The 17,771-nt window shown below is 40.1% G+C and overlaps 1 protein-coding gene across 3 annotated transcripts in view; it reads left to right on the top strand.

Annotated features, from left to right (window-relative positions):
* The first annotated feature begins 673 nt into the window (after positions 1–673).
* inpp5a (inositol polyphosphate-5-phosphatase A) overlaps positions 674–17,771 on the top strand; it is a 185,552-nt gene continuing 168,454 nt past the window's right edge. The window contains exon 1 of one of the 3 annotated variants that reach the window (XM_031835845.1): positions 674–845. In XM_031835845.1, coding sequence (XP_031691705.1) covers positions 810–845 — 36 coding nt within the window. In that variant the 5' untranslated portion in view covers positions 674–809. Of the gene's footprint in view, positions 846–1,428; positions 1,904–17,771 lie in introns of those variants that run through there. The other 2 variants (XM_031835844.1, XM_031835843.1) reach the window with 2 other exon arrangements.

Below are 17,771 nucleotides of genomic sequence, written 5' to 3' on the forward strand. Positions count from 1 at the left end.
GGCTGAGGGGGTGTTTGGACTGCAGCCACTCAATGAGAAGCAGCACTGAGCTAGCCTGCAACGTCACTTCCTGGATTAGCTCCATCTGTGCGAGTTCTGTCTCCATTAGACACCATCTGGACAGTTTTAATTTGGCTTCAATGTGCTATTGAGTCTTCACCTAAAAATGAATGGTGTCATGTGATCAGTGGCTTTGTCCATTCATATACAGTCATTGACACACACACACACTGCCAGACACAGCTGTTGACGCTGAACAATTTATGGTGATAATCTTCTTGCTCTCTTCACAAAATCTCAATGAGCCATGTATCCTTCCCCACTATCCCACAACCCCAAAAGTTGGAAACACTCCAAAACATTAAGGAACTTCCACCGTGTCCCCATTTGCTTATCTCCCCTCCCCTTTGGATCATGCCTCCACCATCTTGTCATCTCCTCACAAAATATGACCCTCCCTGATTGGTTCTTGTATGTTCTCATGTATCTAACCTCTTGCCAGCCGAGAACTATTTGAGCGAAGAGGCCAATTTGTGACCTCACTTGTTCCTCCAGACCATTAGGGGAGGTAATGGCGTGTAACAGGAAAGTCTTATTGGACTACAGCAAATCACTTTTATGTCATGGGCCATTTAGTAAGATGAAGGTTGCAAGGCCTTCACAAACTTGTTGTCTTTTAGGTACATTTTGAATAAGCATTGAGAAACCATCTTAAAACTGAATGACGATTAGAGATAAAGGCCTCTAACCACTTTGATAACTTTTGAAGAAAAGAAAAAAAGTCAGGTGGGCCCCACCAAATTCATACAATGAAATGGCATGGGAGGCACTGGTCTCTTAAAGAGGTAAACGTTTCTATTTCCCAGCTTGTAGATGTAGAAATGATGGTAGCCTATATACGCTACTCAATGCTATCTAGGCATATATGTAAATTGGAAAACAAACAGTGTATCTATTATCAGGTCAACAATAACTACTGGTTTAGAAAATAACATTAAAGATAGTGTAATCTGCAATAAAAATTTATGTAGGCCATTCATATCTCCTACACTGAATCAAGCACACTGCAGCTGCAACACCAATTGCTTGCAATTTCTAACAACCCCGTTTTTAGGTAAGGTGTCGCTTTCATCTTGCTAATTAGCTTACCAGTAGAGTTTTCTATCGTGTAGCTTCTGTGTCACTACAGCAGGTCAGTAATAACATGTCTATGTTGTCTTTGTTATGATTGTCATGACAGAAGCGTCATACATAGGGCATTAAATGGTTTAGGTAGGACAGTTATATTCTTCCCATTTTAGGTGAATTGTTTTTATTGAGCAACAACAAGTCAAGTGGCCTATGCAAGCGCTCTGATAGGCAATCTCTTGCTCGGCGTGTCTAGTGGTGCGTTGCCCTTTTAAAAAAGCTCCATCTTTCCATTCGCTTGGTGACGTCAGGACAGTGAAGGACTCTAGCCTATCCTCTCTAAACAATCAAGGCAATGGTCCTGACTGAGTCGCGGCTTACGAGTGAGACTTTTTCACTGCAAAAGCCAGGGAAAAACACTCCACGTTGAAATGAACCAGAGGCCAGCAGTCGCTATGGATTAAAACGGAAACTTTTACGATGGCTGTTAATGTGAAAAAGTAGGCAAAACATCAGCAGACCTTCAGCAAGCAACTAGATGCACGAGCCTTGCTAGTATGAGCGAGCAGAGCGGTCACAAACCTGGCTGCAGTATTTTCCTCTGTATTTTAACCGAATCAGCCTCCTTAAACCTTTAACGACTTGTGTTACTTTAAATTCTAAAACCGTCAAAGTCCGGTACACTTTTGATTCTGAAAGAGTTATGGCGGGGAAGGTGACAGCAGGCTCGGGAATACTGCTCGTGACAGCCAACGTTGGATCGCTCTTTGAAGATGTGAGTTGCTGCGCCTGCGACAGCTTGAAACATGGTGTCTGCTGCACTATTTCTTTGTAGCTAATGTGAATGTTGTCCTCATTTGTTGGTTACAATGTATTCAACAATGCCGCTTTCAATTTGTCTTCCCTGGGCCCTCGATATGTCAGGTAGTCTTTATTATAGCTTCGTAAGTAACCTACCTTACTTCACGTATGAGCACAACCACAGCGTGGGCCTCTTTAGCCATCAAGATTGATCATGTTTGTAAGCCTCTATCATTGCAGTAACAGTGATTTGGGGAAACCACGATTTGTTCATTCTGTCTTGCAGCTTGCTGTAAAATGGTAGAAGTAGTCTACCATCATGGCCTAGACTACTTGAAAACATTATTGTGACATAGCTAAGGAGTGGAGGCGGAGATTTAGCGTGCCTGTTTTGACTTTCACCTAGGGGCTTTAAATTCTCATAGAAGTCCACTATTTTGTAAAAAAAATATATATATATTTTTAATACAGATATAGGTTTGTTTTTTGTTGTTGTTGTAAATGTTTATCCATAGATAATACATTTTTTTCATGCATTCAGATGGGCAACATATACATTGCCTTAAGAAAGTATTCACACCTATTTACTTTTTCCAAATTGTTACAGCCTGAATTAAAAATGTATTAAATTGTGTGTCACTGGTCTACACACAATAACCCATAATGTCAAATAATTAAGTTTTTAGAAGTGTTCACAAATTATTTAAATGAAAAGCTGAGATGTCGTGGGTCAATAACTGTTCAACCCATTTGTTAAGACAAACCTAAATACCTTCAGGAGTAAAATTGTGCTTAACAAATCACATAAGTGTGCAATAATATAGTATCTAACATTCGTTTTTTAATGACTACCTCATCTCTGTAGCCCACACATATAATGTATCTATAAGGTTCTTCAGTCGAGCAGTGATTTTAAAACACAGGTTTAACCACAAAGACCAGGGAGTTTTTCCAATACCTTGCAAAAAGGGCACCTATTGGTAGATGTGTAAAAATAATTAAAGCATTGAATATCCCTTTTAGCATGGTGAAGTTGTTATTAATTACACTTTGGATGGTGTATCAATACACCCAGTCACTACAAAGATACAGGCATCCTTCCTAACTCGGTTGCCGGCGAAGAAGGAAACCGGATTTCACCATTAGGCCAATAGTGACCTTGAAATAGAGTTTAATGTCTGATAGGAGAGACCATTATAGTTACTCTACAATAAAAATATTCCAACATATGCATCCTGTTTACAAAAAATGTGGCAAAGAAATTAACTTGAATACATAGCGTTATGTTTGGGGCAAATCCAACACATCGCAGAGTACCACTTCAAAGGACTAGTTTATACTTGTTCAGTCTGCTTTCCAACAGACACTGGGAGACAAAAATCACCTTTCAGCAGGCTAATAACCTAAAACACAAGGAAAAATATACACTGGAGTAAGTTACCAAGAAGACATTGAATGTTCCTGAGGGAATGTTCCTGAGTTTGAATTAACTTGTCTTGAAAATTGTTAAAAAGACTTGAAAATGGCTGTCTAGCAATGATCAACAACCAACTTGACAGAGCTTGAAGAATTAAAAAAATGAATAAAGTGTAAATATTGTACAATCCAGGTGTGCAAAGCTCTTGGACTTACCCAGAAAGATTCACAGCTGTAATTGCTGCCAAAGGAGATTCTAACATATTGACTCAGGGCTGTGAATACTTATGTAAATGACATTTCTGTGTTTCATTTTCAATACATTTGCAAAAATGTATTTTTTTCTCTCAAATTTTGTGCATAAATCTGTTTACATCCCTGTTAGTGAGCATTTCATCTTTGCCAAGTTAATCCATCTGACAGGTGTGGCATATCAAGAAGCTAAATAAACAGAATGATCATTACACAGGTGCACAAATGTGCAGTTTTGTCACACAACAAACACAATGCCACAGAAGTCTCATGTTTTGAGGGAGTATGCAGGAATGTCCAACAGAGCTGTTGCCAAAGAATTTAATGTTAATTTCTCTACCATAAGCCACCTCCAACATCGTTTTTGAGAACACAACCGCAGACCATGTGTAACTGCGCCAACCCAGGACCTCCACATCAGGGTTCTTCACCTGCAGAATCGTTTGAGACCAGCCACCCATTTGAGACCAGCCACCCAGCTGATGAAACAGTGGGTTTGCAGAACCAAATAGTTTATGACAGTTTGTAGAAATTGTCTCAGGGAATTTCATCTGCTTGCTTGCCATTCTCACCAGGGTCTTGACTTGACTGCAGTTTGGTGTCGTAACCGACTTCAGTGGGCAAATGTTCACCTTCGATGGCCGCTGGCATGTGAGATAAGTGTGCTCTTCACGGATGAATCCCGGTTTCAACTGTACCGGGCATATGGCTTTGTGTGGGTGTGCGGTTTGCTGATGTCAACGTTGTGAACAGAGTGCCCCATGGTGGGGTTATGGTATGGGCAGGCATAAGCTATGGACAATGAACACAAGTGCACTTTATCAATGACAATTTGAATGCACAGAGATACTGTGACGAGATCCTGAGCCCCATTGACGTGCCATTCATGCGCCGCCATCACCTCCTGTTTCAACATAACGCATGGCCCCATGTCGCAAGGATCTGTAAAATATTTGGAAGCTGATACTGTCCCAGTTCTTCCATGGCCTGCATACTCGCCAGACATGTCACCCGTTGAACATGTTTGGGATGCTCTGGATCAATGTGTACGACAGCATGTTCCAGTTCAAGCCTATATCCAGCAACTTTGCACAGCCTTTGAAGAGGAGTGGGACAACATTCCACAGGCCACAATCAACAGCCTGATCAACTCTATGCGAGGGAGATGTGTTGTGCTGCATGAGAAAAATTGTCACACCAGATACTGACTGGTTTTCTGAGCCACGCCCCTACTTTATTATAATTTTTTGAAGGAATCTGACCAACGGATGCATAGCTGTATTCTCAGTCATGTGAAACCCATAGATTATAGCCTAATTCATTTATTTATATTGACTGATTTCATTATATGAAATTGTTGCGTTTTACATTTGTTGTTCATTTTTATATTTCTTCCATTTTGAATTCTGGCTGTAACACCACACAATGTGGAATATGTCAAGGGCTATGAATACTTTCTGAAGGCACTGTATCTGCTATTCTGTATGGGTCCAGTGAGAAGGATTTGGAATCCTTTTCTTGACAGGTATAGCCTGTAGGCAAATCATAGTAAAGATGTACAAAGTGAAACCGACATGTTGTTGGACTAGACTGTAGATTATTTGAATTCGAGTTTTGTTGAAGTTTCTCATGCTGTGTTCAATAAACCGGTTTCTATCCTAGTTCCCTTCTAATAGCTGCTGGTTCATCATTTTCACCACCATTTGATCATCATAGAGGCATATTTGGCAAACGACTTGTTATGGTCTTTGCTTCGGCTGCTCCTACAACTTCAGCATCCAATATAATCTTTGATAACACTTTTTACATTACCATGTTCTTATTACTGTGTATTTCCTTTTAAGTAAATTGCAATAACTATGGAGTACCACGGACCCTCGCCCTAACCCTAAGTACAGTGTAAGCAGTGCAATGACAATTGGATGGGTTGGAACAGAATTGCAAAGTAACCCCAGTTAGGAATAAGAGCTGTATTTAAAAAAAATCTACTGGTATAATTACTGTGTTAATACTGACCTTTTTTATATGAGCGCTACATCTCCAAACACCTTGTATCACTTTCAGTGTTGTGTCAACATTTTTAAGAGCCTCTCTCACTCTAAGGGTTTTTTCACTCTGGCTATTATTAGACTGCCTGTCATGACTGCTGAGTTATGGGTGACTTATGGATACTAGGCTATTGTTTTTAGAACATACTTTTAATGTGAGCCATAATGTACATTCAGCTAGTAAACACTGGGCATGTTTTTAGTGGGCGTGCAGTTGCGTGTAGTGACATTGAAACGTTAAATGTTTTTCCAGACTCCAGACGTTGAATTTGGGCATTTGGATGGACTCTTTGACTGTAAGTTGTTCGTGTTGTTTAAAAAAAATGACACACATGAAACAAATACAGGCTTTGTGTTGAGATCACAAGTTATGGTGTTTTGTGACCTATTTGGCAGAATCTAACATTAGGGGATCAGCTGATGTTAAGGCGGTACTGGTGTCAAACGCGCACTCTTTCAAAATGTAGACTTATAAAATCCAGCGCTCTGCTTTTTTCCAACTCTGGTGACAGGATTGGTAATTTACCTGCCTTCGATCAGCTCGCTTGCGCTGAGGGGTGGAAATATTTGAGGTGTGTCCTTAATGTGTGCCAATTTCAAGCAGCGCTACTGGTGATATTTAAGACACACCAAAAGCTTGTCTTAGCAGTAACGTAATTGGTTATGGCATCGATTTTTACCAGCGGAGGCGCACGGTAGCCTAATTGGTATTGTTTTATTAAAATAGGAAAATCAGCAAAACTGTCAAGACATTCCTCTTTTTTTTCTCTTTATTGGACACTTTTTGTCCATGCAGCTTCTGTGAAAAGTTTGGACTCAGTAGGCCTATGTACGATTCCCATTGAATGAAAGGTGTCGGTGACTGTAGGAAGTATGTTCAGGGACATCCAGTTATTGTTTTTCCTTGATCATTTTGTAAAATAATAGCATCTTACTCTTTCATCTGTTGGACCTAACTGTCAAATCGCAAGAATTCCGATTGCTGTCCTTGGTGCTGAATCCGGCCCGGGCCTAGTCTACACAAGAAAAGGAAAGTAGACCATCAATGTAGGGTGTTCCAGCAAGAGTGGACATCAAAATATTTCTTTATTGAGCATCGCTGTCTTGAAAGACTACAACTTGTCCCGACACTTCCAGATGAAGCATGCAGAGAAATATAGGAATATGTCTTCTGAGCAGAGGGAAAGTGCATCGAAATAGTTGCTTTCTCAGTTGCAAAAGCAGCAAGGACTTTTCACAAAACTGCATTCAGCAAATCATGGAATTGCAAGAGGTAGCTATGTACTGTCCAATAAAATTTCTGAACATAGCAAACCAACCATCATGAATGAATACTTAATTGACTCAAGAAACAAGAAAGAGCTGTTTGAAAATGTTTCCCTGTCAAGATGAACAATGACATGGCGTGTTGAGGACATCGCAGAGAATATGGAACAACAGGTGAAAGACAAGGTAAAGGATTTCTCCTTGGCCCTGGATGAGAGCAGTGATGCACTTGACATGGCACAGTTGTTGATATTCTTACGAGGCATAACCCCAGACTTTGAAATTACAGAGGAGCTTGCTTCAATGCAGTCAGACCACAACCACAGGGAAATATTTATTGGAGGAGGTTAATAAGAGTGTGGCAAGCTGGGACTGAGTTTTGACAAGTTTATCCAGTGTGACCACTGATGGGTGCCCAAACTTGACAGGAAAAAACGTTGGCCTTTTGCAAAGGATGCAAGATCAAGTAGCTGAGCTGAACATAGATAGGAATGTTTTCCTGCATTGCATTATTGATCAGGAAGTGTTCTGTAAAGGTGTTCTGAAAATGAGCCATGTTGTGGATACAGTCACTAAAGTGGTGAACTTCATAAGAGCAAAATCTTTAAACCACAGGCAGTTTGTCTCACCTTATGAAGAGACAGAGTTGGGTCATGTAGATCTCCCCATCTACACAAATGAGAGATGGCATAGTTTCGGAAATGTGCTTAAAAGGGTGTGTGACCTGGAGTCGGAGATTGGTGGGTTTTTACAAGTGAAAGGAAAATATGTGGATTCCCCTCAACAGCAAGATAAAGAATGGTTGGCTGATTTTTGCCTTCACCGTGGACATCTTGGCCTCATGAATGAACTGAATTCCAAACTACAAGGGAAGGGCCTTTTTGAATATCAGATGTACAGCCTTGTCAAAGCCACGAGAAAATTACTCCTCCTGACCCGCCAAGTAGAAGCCAATTATCCCACACACCTTCTGACACTACTAGTCTGTTCCCTATCAGATGACCAGTGGGAGAAGTATACATCGCTTCTGTGTGTTCATTTTGAGGATTTCAAAGTGTTAGAAAATGACATGCTGTTGGTTTCCTCTCCTTTCACCTTCAATGTGGATAACGCTCCCACTGACCTGCAACTTGAGCTTATCCATCTTCAGTCTGATGCAGTGATTGGAGAACTATTCAAAACAATGTCACTGACAAGGTTTCATGCATCTCTTGATGAACAGAACAAAGATTAGGAGTCATGCTCCGATGTTTGTACTGTTTGGGTCAAACTTTGTATGTGAACAGACATTTTCAGTGATGAAATATAACAAGTCAAGGCACAGATAATCTCTTACTGACTCACCTCTCAGCAGTCCTGCGCATAGCGACATCAGAAACTATACCTGACTTCACTGCTCTAGTCAATGCCCATGAGAGGCTTCACTCCTCACACTTGATTGAGTAGTTTAAATGTAATGTTGAGCTCTCTTTCTTGTGCTGAATGCAGTGTACTTTTCCGTCCGTGTAGTTCATTGCATGTTTAATAATGAAAATACCAATCAAAAGGAGAACATGGATGAGGTTCATTTCTGTGAATGTAAAAAAAAAAAGTTAAATAGGTAGCATATCTGGATGTGATTTACAGTAGATATATCTGCCAACACAGTCATACACATGATGTAGAATCCTGTAATATGATTCTGGCCCGCGATGGCTAGAATATATACTAATGTGGCCCTCCATGGAAAATAATTGCCCAGGCCTGCTGTAGATGTTGTTGAAAGACATTTGATTGGCTACATGTTTGTTATAACTAGGCCTATTGTAGGGTTAGTGTATACTTTTAAAAATAATTATATGGGCAATTCCACAGTAACGGAATTGCGCTGAGACTCAGATTTGTCACTTGAAATGTATGCCAAACAACCATTGATTTCAAAGTTTAACAAACCATACAACTCTATGCACAAGGACTACATTAAACAATTTACGCAGATTTTTTTTTTACAAAGACACATTTGTTGGAGGAACTTTGCAGGTGCGAAGTTTGGTAACAGAGTTTTGGTAAAATCTCTCAATTTGTGACCACGCTTCCAAAACTGTGTTAAAAATCTGCTCCGAATTAGGATTAAATATGAAAGAATGGGATGTCAGCTATGACGTGACACCTTGAGTTAGATTTTTTTTCTTTTCGTTATTGTAAGTGAAGTGGATTTACTCTCTGTAACAGAATTGCGGTAACAATTTCATCATGGGTCCCTGATCTGTACTACACAGAAATGCAAAAATTATGGATATGAATGTCATTCTCTTCATGGTAATATATCCTAAATAGGTACAAAAGGTAGAAATATGTTATATCCTCCTTTGCATATTTGGGTATTCTTCTACATACTGGCTATTATTTTAACGAGCTCCACAACCAAACAAGACCAAATTTGGTTGTACCGGACCAAATCTGAACCAATCATAGATGTCTGTTTCACAAGTTTGGACATAAAAGAGTACAGTAGTAGGACTGGGAATTGTCAGGGACCTCACAATATGATTTTATCAAAATACTTAGGTGCCGATACGATCTGTATTGCAATTCTCACATTTCTATATGTATTGTGATTCGAGGGTCGAAACATATTGCTCACCATATGTCTGCTGCAGAGGAGCAAGAGAGAGCCATGAGAAAATTCATTTTGATCAGTCATGGAAATAAGTGCTGAAAACATATTCCCTACCTAATTTGAAAAGAAGGGAAAATACTGGTATTTTGGTTTAGGTGAAGGCCAACTAATGAATAATATTGAGATATTGTCAAAATGATACAATATGATATTGTCAAGATAATACCCCGACTTCTAACTGTATCAACCCCTACCCCCCATTTATAGTGTACTCAACTCTAGTATGATCTGTGTACTGTACTGAACTATACTCTAGCGTGCTATATACTACTGTTCTTTACTGTACTCAACTGGGATCTACTATACTGCAATGTACTGATCTGAACTATCATACATTTTCTTTACTGTGCTCTACTGTACTGTCCAAACTTGTGAAACATATGATTGGTTCAGATGATCTGGCCAAATTAAGGCCTGTCCAGACATCTGTGGTCCAGGTGTCTGTGCGTCTGCGGACTGACCAAAGATCAATCTCCACGGACGTCCGGTGCCGGTCAGTCCACAATGAGCAAGAGAATGGTTGCCTAAAGAAGTGTTAAACAAATCCAAATATATTTTAGATTCTTCAAAGTAGCCACCCTTTGCCTTGATGAAAGCTTTGCACACTCTTGGCATTCTCTCAACCAGCTTCACATGGAATGCTTTTCCAACAGTCTTGAAGGAGTTCCCACATGCTGAGCACTTGATGGCTGCTTTTCCTTCACTCTGCGGTCCAACTCATCCCAAACCATCTCAATTTGGTTGAGGTCGTGATTGTGGAGGCCAGGTCATCTGATGCAGCAATCCATCACTCTCCTTCTTGGTCAAATAGCTCTTACACAGCCTGGAGGTGGGTTGTGTCATTGTCCAGCTGAAAAATGATAGTCCCACTAAGCGCAAACCAGAAGGGATGGCGTATCACTGCAGAATGCTGTGGTAGCCATGCTGGTTAAGTGTGCCTTGAATTAAATAAATAAATCACAGACAGTGTTACCAGCAAAGCACCACCACACCATAACATCAACTCCTCCATGCTTTACGGTGGGAAATACACATCTAGAGATTATCCGTTAAACCACACCGTGTCTCGCAAAGACGGTGGTTGGAACCAAAAATCTCCAATTTGGACTCCAGACCAAAGGACAAATTTTCACCGATCTAATGTCCATTGCTTGTGTTTCTTGGCCCAAGCAAGTGTCTTCTTCTTATTGGTGTCCTTTTAGTAGTGGGTTCTTTACAGCAATGGACCATGAAGGCCTGATTCACGCAGTGTCCTCTGAACAGTTGATGTTGAGAATAGAGGTCGACCGATTTATGATTTTTCAACGCCGATACCGATTATTGGAGGACCAAAGAAAGCCAATACCGATTAATCTGCCTATTTATTTGTAATAATGACAATTGCAACCATACTGAATTAACACTTATTTTAACTTAATATAATCCATTTAGCCTCGAATAAATAATGAAACGTTCAATTTGGTTTAAATAATGCAAAAACAAAGTTTTGGAGAAGAAAGTAAAAGTGCAATATGTGCCATGTAAGAAAGCTAACACTTAAGTTCCTTGCTCAGAACATGAGAACATAGGAAAGCTGGTGGTTCCTTTTAACATGAGTCTTCAATATTCCCAGGTAAGAAGTTTTAGGTTGTAGTTATTATAGGAATTATAGGACCATTTCCCTCTATACCATTTGTGTTTCATTAACCTTTGACTATTGGATGTTCTTATAGGCACTTTAGTATTGCCAGTGTAACAGTATAGCTTCCGTCCCTCTCCTCGCTCCTACCTGGGCAAGAACCAGGAACACAAAGACACCAGCCACCCTCAAAGCAGCGTTACCCATCGCTCCACAAAAGTCGAGGCCCGAACAACCACTCCAAGTTTCAGAGCGAGTGACGTTTGAAACGCTATTAGCGCTCACCCCGCTAACTGGCTAGCCATTTCACATCGGTTACACCAGCCTAATCTCAGGAGTTGATAGGCTTGAAGTCATAAACAGCTCCTGGCAAACGCACGAAAGTGCTGTTTGAATGAATGCTTACGAGCCTGCTGCTGCCTACCATCGCTCAGTCAGACTGCTCTATCAAATCATAGACTTAGTTATAACATGATAACACACAGAAATACGAGGCTTAGGTCATTAATATGGCCGAATCCGGAAACAATCACCTCGAAAACAAGACGTTTATTCTTTCAGTGAAAAACGGAACTGTTCCGGGTGGCATCCATAAGTCTAAATATTCCTGTTACATTGGATAACCTTCAATGTTATGTCATAATTACGTACAATTCTGGCAAATTAGGCGGCCCAAACTGTTACATATACACTTACTCTGCGTGCAATGAACACGAGAAGTGACACAATTTCACCTGGTTAATATTGCCTGCTAACCTGGATTTCTTTTAGCTAATTATGCAGGTTTAAACATATACTTCTGTGTATTGATTTTAAGAAGGGCATTGATGTTTATGGTTAGGTACACATTGGTGCAACAATACGCACCGCATCGATTATATGCAGCGCAGGACACGCTAGATAAACTAATATCATCAACCGTGTGTAGTTTACTAGTGATTATGATTGATTGTTTTTTACAAGTTTAATGCTAGCTAGCAACTTACCTTGGCTTACTGCATTCGCGTAACAGGCAGTCTCCTCGTGGAGTGCATTGAGAGGCAGGTGGTTAGAGCGTTGGACTCGTTAACTGTAAGGTTGCAAGATTGAATCCCCCGAGCTGACAAGGTAAAAATCTGTCTTTCTGCCCCTGAACGAGGCAATTATCCCACCGTTCCTAGGCCGTCATTGAAAATAAGAATGTGTTCTTAACTGACTTGCCTAGTTAAATAAAGATTAATTAAAGGATTACATTTTTTTTTTTATTGGCCAAATCGGTGTCCAAAAATACAGATTTCCGATTGTTATGAAAACTCGACCATTCCGATTAATCGGTCAACTTCTAGTTGAGATGTCTATTACTTGAACTCTAATGAACTTGAACTTGTCCTCTGCAGCAGAGGTAACTGGGTCTTCCATTCCTGTAGCAGTCCTCATGAGTGCCAGGTTCATCATAGCGCTTGATGGTTTTTGCAACTGCACTTGAAGAAACTTTTAAAATTCTTGAAATGTTCCATATTGACTGACCTTCATATCTTAAGGTAATGATGGACTGACATTTCTCTTTGCTTATTTGAGCTGTTCTTGCTATAATACGGACTTGGTCTTTTACCAAATAGGGCTTTCTTCTGTATTCCACGCCTACCCTGTCACAACATAGTTGATTGGCTCAAACGCATTAAGAAGGAAAGAAATTCCACAAATGAACTTTTTAAGAAGGCACACCTGTTAATTGAAATGCATTCCAGGTGACTATCTCATGAAGCTGGTTGAGAGAATGCTAATAGTGTGCAAAGCTGTCATCAAGGCAAAGGGCGTCTATTTGAAGAATCTCAAATTTAGATTGAACTTTCTTTAATGTTGGTTTCTATGTGATTTTATGCGTAAAATAATAACAGATTTGAGCTAATCTAGGTGACCTGTTACACCAATATGAGGTATTTCATGAGTTGAAACGAAGTAACTAGCCTACTTGACAAATGAGGCCACAAATTGCTGTTCGTTGATAAGATAATTACAATGTAACGTTAGAACTACTGCATCTCCATTGTGAAAGGTTGTCATGGGTTGGCTGATTTGAAGTAAAATCTGTTATTTGCCAGTACTAGAAATAACATTCTTTAGCTAACATTAGCTACTGTAGCTAGCTAGTTTCTAAACCAAGCTAGTTAGCATACAATGTTATTTATTATTGTCATTACTTAACGTTTTTTAGCCATTATTTGTCCGCTAGCCGCCTGATCATGGCACGCCAAAGCAGTTCAGATTTCTGGGCTGATGGAAGTATTTTGTAACGTACTGAAGGATAAAAAGACAGACCGACACCTGGGCCATTTTATGCAACAAATGTAATAGATCAACACAGATTTGAAAGAGAAGAGGGACCCAAATCAGATTAAACAGTGCTGGAAAAAAATGACAAGCGAAAGCCAAAAACCATGCGGCAGAGGAGAAGCATGGGCTATTTCTGACCGGAGCCGGAGGGGGGCCTCCGTCCAAGGGAATTGATCCTATCACCCAGAATAGATGCGAGATTTCCCAGAAGTTTGCTCCTCTCTATAACCCCTATGATGATGACCGACAACTTGACCCACCATTATTTAGTAAGCATAAATAACTGGTAAATATCAATGCCTATAATGCACGTTAAAACGAATGTTAATGCTACTTCACTACAATGTTATCAGGCCCTTTACAGCATGTTGCTTAACATCATAATTCGTACCAAGGCTGGGCATATCATAAGCCCCAATTCAATTGTTTACAAAATGGGCACGTAAATAGCGAAAACTCAACATGATTCAACTTGTCTAATTATTCTCTTAGGAATTAGTTTTGGTCTCTCCACAGTAAATATTATCAGTTAAACCACCTCAGTTTAGAATTAATCTCCAATCTACATTTTATATATTTTTAATTCATTGAGCAACAGGCTTAAATTTAATCTAGGTTTAAAGTGAAAACTAAATTTAGATTAGAGGAAGGATTTCATTTCACTAGGATTCATTTAAAACTAGGTTTAAAATTTGGTGCAACAAGAAAAATAGATAAACCTTTTAACCCAATTTATGAGTTAATCCATATTGGTGCATCCCACCCCATATGTGTTATTTCATAGTTTTGATGACTTTACTATTATTCTACAATGTAGAAAATACAGAGAAAAACCCTTGAATAAGTAGGTGTTCTAAAACTTTTGACCGGTAGTGTATGTATGCATACGTATACACATACATACATGCATGCATGCATAAACTCAGCAAAAAAAGAAGTCCCTTTTTCAGGACCCTGTCTTTCAAAGATAATTTGTAAAAATCCAAATAACTTCACAGATCTTCATTGTAAAGGGTTTAAACTCTGTTTCCCATGCTTGTTCAATGAACCATGTACAATGAATGAACATGCACCTGTGGAACAGTCGTTAAGACACTAACAGAAGGTAGGCAATTAAGTTCACAGTCATGAAAACTTAGGACACTAAAGAGGCCTTTCTACTGACTCTGAAAAACACCAAAAGAAAGATCCCCAAGGTCCCTGCTCATCTGCGTGAACATACCTTAGGCATGCTGCAAGGAGGCATGAGGATTGCAGATGTGGCCAGGGCAATACATTGCAATGTCCGTACTGTAAGATGCCTATGACAGCGCTACAGGGAGACAGGACGGAGAGCTGATCGTCCTCGCAGTGGCAGACCACGTGTAACAACACCTGCACAGGATCTGTATATCCGAACATCACACCTGCAGGACAGGATGGCAATAACTGTCCGAGTTACACCAGGAATGCACAATCCCTCCATCAGTGCACAGACTGTCCTCAATAGGCTGAGGGAGGCTGGATTGAGGGCTTGTAGGCCTGTTGTAAGGCAGGTCCTCACCAGACATCGCCTGCAACAACGTTGCCTATGGGCACAAACCCACCATCGCTGAACCAGACAGGACTAGCAAAAAGTGCTCTTCACTGACCAGTCACGCGGTTTTGTCTCACCAGGGGCGATGGTCGGATTCGCGTTTATCGTCGAAGCAATGAGCGTTCCACCGAGGCCTGTACTCTGTAGCGGGATCGATTTGGAGGTGGAGGGACCGTCATGGTCTGGGGCGGTGTGTCACAGCATCATCGGACTGAGCTTGTTGTCATTGCAGGCAATCTCAACGCTGTTCGTTACAGGGAAGACATCCTCCTCCCTCATGTGGTACCCTTCCTGCAGGCTCATCCTGACATGACCCTCCAGCATGACAATGCCACCAGCCATCCCGCTTGTTCTGTGCGTGATTTCCTGCAAGACAGGAATGTCAGTGTTCTCTCCGCTGGCCGTGGCAGCCCAGATCTCTATCCCATTTAGCACGTCTGGGACCTGTTGGATCGGAGGGTGAGGGCTAGGTGCCTTGGTGGAAGAGTGGGGTAACATCTCACAGCAAGAACTGGCAAATCTGGTTTAGTCCACGAGGAGGAGATGCACTGCAGTACTTAATGCAGCTGGTGGCCACACCAGATACTGACGGTTACTTTTGATCCCCCCCTTTGTTCAGGGACACATTATTCCATTTCTATTAGTCACATGTCTGTGGAACTTGTTCAGTTTGTCTCAGTTGTTGAATCTTATGTACATACAAATATTTACACATGTAAAGTTTGCTGAAAATAAACACAGTTGACAGTGAGAGAACGTATTTTTATTTTTTTGCAGAGTTTACATATAGTGCCTTCGGAAAGTATTCAGCCCCCTTGACTTTTTCCACATTTTGTTATGTTACAGCCTTATTCTAAAATTAATTAAATGAAATGTTTTATTACAAATAAAAAATCTGAAATAAGTTATTTCCATAAGTGTTCAGTCCCTTTGATAGGAGACTCGAAATTGAGCTCAGGATCATTCTCTTTCCATTGATCATCATTGAGATGTTTCTACAACTTAATTCAAGGGGACTTTCAATGCTGCAGAAATGTTTTGGTACCTTTCCCCAGATCTGTGCCTCTCGTCTCAGAGATCTATGGACAATTCCTTCAACCTCATGACTTGTTTTTTTTAGCCTGAAATGCACTGTAAACTGTGGGACCTTTTATATAGACAGGTGTGCCTTTCCAAATCATATCCAATCAGTTGAATTTGCCACAGGTGGACTCCCAAGTTGTAGAAACATCTCAAGCATGATCATTGGAAACAGGATTCATCCGAGCACAGTTTCGAGTGTCATAGAAAAGGGTCTGAATACTTAAGATATTTCTTTTATTTGTAATTTTTTTGGTAACAATTTCTGAAAACCGGTTTACGTTTTTTCATTATGGGGTATTGTGTGTAGATTGATGTAGAGAATTATTTAATCCATTTTAGAATAAGGCTGTAACGTAACAAAATCTGAAAATATCGAAAGGGGTCTGAATACTTTCCGAATGCACTCTAGGCCTAGCTGCTGGTTCTGCTGGATTGGAACCCTGAATGACTCCATAATCACACACAGCGTGTGTATTTGGAGGTTAAGAGGATTTTCATGTTGCTACCGTAGGTGGGCCCACTGCCTGTGGCGAGAATTGTGCTTTTCTGGTAAACATATAAGAATGTTATAGTTCAATCTCAGATGGAACAGCAATAGCTTGTGGAAAATCTGTGTTTATATTTAGTCCCAGATCACATGGTTGATGCTAGGTAATGGTGCAGGCTAAGTGAATAATATGATATAATAGTCTGCAGTAAGTCTTTAGAGTGGTGGAGGGGTATTAGACTGCAATATGTGTGTTTGGTTTATGGTGCTGAGCATTAAATCTGTTGTGAGCATGTTTAGAACATTTTGTTTTGTTTGTTTCGTCACGTCTAGAAGGGCTGGGCGATATGGCCTAAAAATCATGTCAATTTTCTTCTTCAAACTTGTGTGATTCAAGATATACAGTATATTTTCTCTAAATAAGCGTTGTTGCACAATTTAAAGATCAAATCTGCATTTCAAGTAATGTAATGAAGTAATGTAATGAATTCAGGGCTTGTGAAATTATACCTAGGCAAAATATAAGCCTCCAATAACTTAAGACCCACATTTAATTTATAAAAAATATTTTTACCTGCTTTTTTTTGCAATTATCATTGATTTGGCTTTCAAGTCTGAAAATTCCAGTTTTGTTAAACATTTTACCAGAATGCATGCAGAATGCACATTCACCAATAATGATTAACTTCTTCTTGTTGCAGTCGTTATAAAAAATTAACACAGGTCTCATACACTCGCTCAAGCCTAAGCCTACATGCTAGTGTGTAGCCAGCTAATCTTATTTTCCATGTTTAGCAAACCTTTTTGCTAACTAACAATTTAGAACAGTTGAATTGTTTTGAAATCACCTTTCTGTCTCCAACTGTTTGAACAGCCTGTCCACTTTGTTCAGATGTTGAAATCAAGTGGCTTAACTTATTTCACAGAATGAGAATGAGTTGCCAATTCCTTATGTAATTGTGTTTTTATGCTTCTTGAACATTTATGAAACAGACTAGACAGCTGGTATAACCGTATTTGGCTAAAATGCTGCTAGCCGTGCATGGTACTGCAATGCCGCGCTTGACAAACTAAGCCTACATTTTCCAGAATCAATGTTCATTGATTCTCCCGTTTTAGTAGTG

The sequence above is a fragment of the Oncorhynchus kisutch genome, linkage group LG11 (genome assembly GCF_002021735.2).
Source record: "Oncorhynchus kisutch isolate 150728-3 linkage group LG11, Okis_V2, whole genome shotgun sequence".
Lineage (NCBI taxonomy): Eukaryota > Metazoa > Chordata > Actinopteri > Salmoniformes > Salmonidae > Oncorhynchus > Oncorhynchus kisutch.